At 44.4% G+C, this 6,962-nt stretch overlaps 1 protein-coding gene across 1 annotated transcript; it reads right to left on the bottom strand.

Annotated features, from left to right (window-relative positions):
• Nucleotides 1–3,090: 3,090 nt before the first annotated feature.
• Nucleotides 3,091–4,260, bottom strand: LOC135812808 (serine/threonine-protein kinase SBK1-like). The gene has a single exon (XM_065326024.1). The coding sequence runs from the start codon at nucleotides 4,258–4,260 to the stop codon at nucleotides 3,091–3,093; it is 1,170 nt and encodes a 389-aa protein (XP_065182096.1).
• Between the last annotated feature and the right edge of the window lie 2,702 nt (nucleotides 4,261–6,962).

Below are 6,962 nucleotides of genomic sequence, written 5' to 3'. Positions count from 1 at the left end.
AGTTCGGCAAGAAGCGTGTGTTCCTAGTAGGAGCAATCAACTTCATGCTTGTTTGCTCAGTGCTGTATCCCAAATTATTCTGTTTTGTTTCACACCGCACCTGTATGAAATAGTGGTAGCGACTTCGGCGATGATTGTTAGGAAACAGTTTGCTCCCCACGCTGGAGCTCGCGCTATTCCACCGACTTGACTTGACACTTGACTGCCATCCAGAGCACACGAGAAGTCCATCAAACCCTGCTTCGACAATAGCCCTTTCTTAAATATGCTTGGTGCTACAATTGTTTGGTGTTATTCCTCGTCGGGTGTAAGTTTTAGTCTTTCCAACTTGAGCCATTCCTTGTATAATCCTCGATGAGAAGGGACCAAAAATGTTCGGATTTTTTTGACAAGTGCCTTATTGTGACTGGATGTGTGTTTGCGTGGATTCTTGCCACCCAAAACTTACCTTCGTTTTTAAAATAATAATAATAATAATAAACGACGGGCAGAATAGATCAGATCCACCACCAGAAGCCAAAGGGCAAACCAGGGCTTTTCGCCTGTTTACACTGGAAAGCGGTAATTGTCATGTTGTAGTTATGTTCACTTCACATTTTTTCGCAGACCTAGTTACTGAACAGTTTACGTTTCCCTGTGTTGACCGATATCTTGTTCGCCAGGTTTGTAGGGTATGCAGAGTATGCACAGTAGTTCAGCGTCAGAGACACTTTGTCTTCCCCGTTCTTGCGCAGTTAAGCGCATGTGTTAACGTTATGTTGTTGTTGTTGTTTATTTTACTTCGCAGATTCTAACGGGCAAGTTGCCCAATAACAAGAAAGCGAAGGCAAAGAAAATACTAATACTAATAAAAGAAATAACCGGGGTAGCGGAAAATTTTTAAAGAACTCAGATGGTGAGCCAAGGAACAAATTTCCATGTTACAAATAATCGCTTTTAAAAGTAAAAAGAAAAGAGCGGGTGGTACAGCAGACTTCCTATTCTGAATTCCCTGAACGAAACAGAGATGTAGGGAGGTTCATTAATTTTACGTTATTCATGTTATTGTGACCTATTATAATGTTGTTTGCTTCTCTGCGTTGTCTCCTCTCTGTTTCGGATCGCGCGAAGAGTCTTCCATGCGCAATGCATGGCACATCGCAGCGAAATCCTGCAGGGCACGCAGTGCCACGCACAGCTCGAAACTGTACGCGAGCTGTCACGTGGGTCGGAGTGTAGAAAGTGATGGACATCGCTGGTCGCAGAAGTTGAACTGGGCTCAACTTCCCGCGATGCGAAAACAAGAAATAAGAATAACAATTTGAAGAACGCAATCGATAAGACAAGCTGAATCGACATTCGTGTATACTTTATTCATGCAATACAATAAAACGATGGAGACAATGTGCAATTCAACGGTGAAATAGTAAGAAATAGTGTAGAGAAAATAAGGATTCAAACAAGTTTCCGTAAAACACATCAGGAATCGTCGTTGTACTACAGGACACTGAAACAAAATTGAACTATTATCTGATTATAGAAAACCTAAGTTCAAGACATAACACCAAGAACAACAGCAGTGAAATTTACAAGTGTGAATTTTAACAATGAAAGCGAGAGCAATCACGAATGCGTTTGCTAACAATAAACTTGCAAATAAAACATGAACAAACAAGAGAAAGAAAGAAGGAAGGACAAAGTGATAACACATATATGACATAACACCAAGAACAACAGCAGTGAAATTTACAAGTGTGAATTTTAACAATGAAAGCGAGAGCAATAACGAATGCGTTTGCTAACAATAAACTTGCAAATAAAACATGAACAAACAAGAGAAAGAAAGAAGGAAGGACAAAGTGATAACACATAACAGCAGTACATTTCACCTAGAACAATAACGGCTAAGCCGTCGTTATCTATACTGCGAAACGATCGTCCTGTGAAACTGCTGCTTGTTACCGCTGCTTATTGCCCATCTAAATTGTCATAGTCGAAGTACAGTGCTGTTTTCCTGAGGCATTCGGTTTTGCATGATTCTTGTTCGCATAGCTTCCCCTTTATTGATCTTCGCATCTTTTGAGCCACACAAGTTGTGTGGAATGTTGCTTTGCGTCCTTAAATCGTGGTTTGACCGAATTGTCCAATGGTCTTGCCAGTATCGTCATCGACATGCATGAACATCCGCCAACGTCCTTCACAGCTGAGACTTTCAGCTCGTGCTTATCTTGGTTGCGCTCACCTTCTCCTCCTTATGTTATTTCTATAACTTAGAACATTCCAAGTTGGAAGGCAGGCGGAATGCGCATCCAATATGTGCTAGATCTGTCAGCCAGTTAGTTGTAGAACGTCATCACCGTCGGTGAGTGTCGTGCAATGTTATCGAATGAGTGGATTGTTTAGTAACTGGTGGTGTTAGTGGACATTATAGCATAACTTGTACATGTAGTTCCTTGGTCCATTTTTTCTTCCATAAATTATTATTATTGTTGTTTTTTATTCTAGGTTGGCCGTCGCAGGGCTTGACCGAATAATGCACAGAGAAAGGGTGCGGCACTGCCCGCCGATTGAGCTAAGTCAATAATTAGTCCGACAGGAAAGTTACCATGGTTAAGAAGACGATGGAACCCCTGGACATTCCATAGTCAATTTATTTATTCGAAAATGGCTGCAGGTATTGTTAACTTGGATGGAAGTGACGTCATACACGCTTCTATAAGCCTGCAGGTATTATTAACTTGGATGGAAGTGACGTCATACACGCTTCTATAAGCCTGCAGGTATTATTAACTTGGATGGAAGTGACGTCATAAACGTTTCTATAAGCCTGCAGATATTATTAACTAGGATGGAAGTGACGTCATACACGCTTCTTCGAAAACCAAACCTGCATGAAGGTGCTGGGATTTAGTAAGAAAAGACGACTCGTGACCATGGTTGAATTGGAACAGCAATGGGCTGCACAGACAATTACTGTACAATTAGAAATTACACAAGCAGCAGTGATCGTTTCGATGATTTTCAGCCAAGGCGTGAGAATATACTGTCTCAAAAACGTGCAGACACTCTAGACGGATCCCTAGCAGTCTAACACTTTTTAAATACCTCTTTCTACTTGTCACGCAGCGCGCACGCCACTTCTTCTCTTCTCCGAGTTTCTGGCTCATCAGGTGACTTCTGTAGGTGTTTAGCGATCTCGTCTGCAACACGGGCCATGGAGAACCGTTTGCTGGGTTTCAGTGTCAGCAGATTGCAAACTAACATGTTAGCGAACTTTGACAGCACGTGAAAGTCCGAGTCCAAGAACGTGAGCTTTTCTGGATCTGCACCACCATTCAGGCCTTCGTTGTTTTGTGAGAAATAATTGTAATCGATATCCGAGTACTCAGCACGCTTCCATGGCGTGCGAGCCGTTGCTAGAGTCATCACCCATAGCACGGTCATCCCAAAGCTCCACGCGTCAGTTGCTGCTGATGGCTGTTCTTTCAGGCAGTACGACGAACTATGAATAAATAATTCTGGACAACGGTATATCGTTGTGTCTCCGAAATACTTGCACACTGTTGTTCCAAAGGGACGAGCTGTTCCGAAATCAATGACTTTAGCCTGCAGTTTCCCCTCCGCATCCTGGGTAACGACAAAGTTTTCCGGCTTAATATCAGCATGAGCTATTTTCTTGTGATGCACGTAGGCTATACCTCGGGCAGCAGAGGCAAGTAGTAGTAGGCAATCCGTCGGGCTCATTTCCAGAGTAATATCTGCAAAAGTGCCCCTTGGAAAGTACTCTACTTCAATCCCCCAGGCGTTGTCGAAGGTAAACTGTGAAGCAGTGATGCTAGCAATGAAGGGACAGGGTGATCTCGACCCAGTATTCCCGTTCAGTAGATACAGGTGCGTTTTTAACTCCCTGAGATAACGACGCTCGTTAATTTCAGAAACCACTTTATTGTTGTCCTCTCGGATAAACAGCTTCATAACTGTACCCGGAGAGGCCTCTTCGTTCTTCAGTAGGAGTATTTCACGGCCCCTGCCTTTAAATATGGACTGCTCGACCTTCTTGTGCGAGTAGACACTTTCGCCTCCTTGGATTACGGGAAAACTCGGCGAATAGATTTGGCGGGCTATGTTGAACGCCTCATCGTTGATGTAGTCACGTCGGGCAACTACCATAGCTAGTGGCTGCACTGCCGCGGCACCCTGCGCTGGCGCGGCACCCTGCGCATCTTTTGTTGGTGAATTTCCACTTGCACCATTGTCTTTTTGAGGGAATCGGGCTGCCATTGTTCTCTGACTTATCCGAGAACGCCTTCAGCTTTTCTAGTGGCGCAGCACAAGTTTCGGAATTCGTTCTACTCGCGATTTCCGCTGGATGTGCCAGTCAAGGTTCTAGTCTAACGACCTGCATGCAAACGGGCAATAGGATTAGGGTTGCCCTGGTTCCAGCGTTTCTTTGTGTGTACTCCAGCATAGGACAGTAGTTGTACATGGTGAGGAGACCAGTACGATCATGTATGAGTACAACGCCGTGGAGCTCTCCACGCACTCAAGTGAATACCACTATCTCATTCGCTCCCCGTACCGTGCCAAATGGTTGGCGGGGCGCTATACCGTACGTAAGTTGCATACGTCAATTTCCGTCTCACAACCATCTCAGAACTACCATGTACCTGACTGCACAGTTGCGCGCATCACGCGACCCTTGAAATCACCAAAGTGCAGACCATGGTGTCGATGGATGCGAGTAGGGAACATGAAATGTTCTGCGAGGCCATAATATACGTAAGGAGAAGAGTTTATATGTCGCCCCAAAGGCGATCTGTCCTTTTTTTCTTTTTTTTACTGAATACTACAGAACCATCAGGTGCTGCACAGCGGGGGCGGTGGCATATTGGATGGAAGTGGGGGCGGGGCAAAAGAAACTCCTCCGACCAAAGGTCTCGGAATCATCATTATTCCTGTGCGCCGATGCATAGGAGAAAAGAAACATGTGCATCCAAGAGGGAAGCACAGGCTTTGCAAACGATAATGGGGAGAATTTAGACCTATCTGTATCGAGCCGGTTCTATGATATAGAAATACCATAAGAAGGGGAAGGTGTAGGTTTCTAGAACTTAGAACCTTCCAAGTTGGACGGCTGTTTGATTGCGCATCCAAGGTGTGCTAGAGCTGTTAGCCAGTTAGTTGTAGCACGTCAGTGCCGTCGGTCAGTGTCCTGCAATGCTTTCGCATGAGCTGATTATTAAATTTTAGTAACTGGTGGTGTTAGTGGACATTATAACGTAACCAAATTATTTGTACATGTAGTTCCTTCGTCATTTTTTCTTCTATACATTTTATTGTTTCATTGGCTCCCATTTAATTGGGCGACATCACCCGTTTGGTTCGGCGAATTCAAAATCAAAACCTACCTACCCACATATTCCTACATCCCTGTGCCGATAGTGATCTCCTATGGCAGACGTTACCGTGGATCTGGCCAAATGTAGCTAACGCATTGCAGACAACACCGTCACCAACTCAGATAGGAACATTGTTGTCATCGTTGGTGGTGTTGGCGTGTGCCACAGTGGCGTTGGTGGTGTCGGTGTTCTCCATTCTATGAATTGAAGCGATTACTTTATCAACTTACGTGGGCGTTCGCACACACACTCACACCCAAATTCACAAACACACACACACACACACACACACACACACACACACACACACACACACATGACACTATTGGCCGTCCACGCAAGAATCGAACAACAGTTCCTCTATGCCCTTCAAAGCACTCAGCCTTTCCCTCCTTTATACCTTTCTCCTGAAGAGTTCTGCACACCATCGTCCCAACCATGGCTAGCAGCACCAGAGAAGACATGAGCATATACAGGGAGATGATGGCCTCCACTAACAACACTTACAACTTTTAACAGGTAGTTTTCTTTAAGAAGATGCTAGCACAATTATTGCAGTTTGGTCTTCTCAGGTACTACCTGTACTACCTACTGTCGGCTCGGACCCTTGGTGTTTTTACTCTGGCTGCTGCCGCTTGGTTTGGGTTTGGAAACGGCAGCTGCGGCCGCTGCGGCGGCTGTAGCACCAAGCTGAAGAGGCTGATTGGGAGCCAAAGGCGATGGCCCGACTAGTGGGAATCCTGCTTTCCTCTTCTTCACCGTTATCTTCTTCTTGCGTATTGCTTTCTTCTCCTCCGCATCGTACTGCTTGTCCGTGATATAGTTCAACTCGACATCCACCAACTTCTTCTCTCCCGTTTTCGGATCAACCTTCATTATAGTTTTGGGCTTGTCGATGTCGGCAAGACGATACACGCGGTCCATGGTTTATTGTCGAAGTACAAAGAGTAAAATCAGCACTTGGTTGTCGCGAACAAAAAGTTCAGAACGTAGTGACGCGTTTTGACCATCGCGTGGCACTATATTCCAGAACTTGACAGCTGTTACATCAACACCTGCCTTGTGACATGTAGGCCATACTGCAGAAATTAGTACGCAAAGAGTACATTCTATCTGTTGTTTTTTGCTGTGGAGATACGTACGAATCTTGGTCGTGTTTGTACTCGATTTTGAATCGCCTATATCTCATACCCGTAGATGGATGCGTATGTAATAATATTACTCTCCGAATTTTTTTCAACGTAACCAAGCCTCTTGTACGGGCAAAATAAACACAATAATTATTACGAGTGCAACCTCAACAGCACCGGAAGAAAAAAGAGCAAAAATGGCTGTGAAAACAGTCGAGTACTAAAGTCTAATGTCATAAAATGGCTGTGAATACAGTCTAATGTAAAATTTACAATAATTATTGTTATTATTAGTAGAAAGGAAAAGGACATATGGAAACGAGTTAAGAGTAACTCTCCACCACTGTAACTATACAGTTAGAAAGTGCAACAACTAGGCACACAAACTGACAGAGTACTGAGACATTCGACGTCCTGACACCGAGCTTCAACACATCTCCGTAGCGCTAACCGA

This window comes from Sycon ciliatum, chromosome 3 (assembly GCF_964019385.1).
Source record: "Sycon ciliatum chromosome 3, ocSycCili1.1, whole genome shotgun sequence".
NCBI lineage: Eukaryota > Metazoa > Porifera > Calcarea > Leucosolenida > Sycettidae > Sycon > Sycon ciliatum.
This window is presented reverse-complemented; position numbering and strand designations above follow the sequence as displayed.

What these genes read in the sequence shown, in the direction of transcription:
- LOC135812808 (XM_065326024.1), bottom strand. Translation starts at nt 4,260, where the DNA reads ATGGCAGCCCGATTCCCTCAAAAAGACAATGGTGCAAGTGGAAATTCA.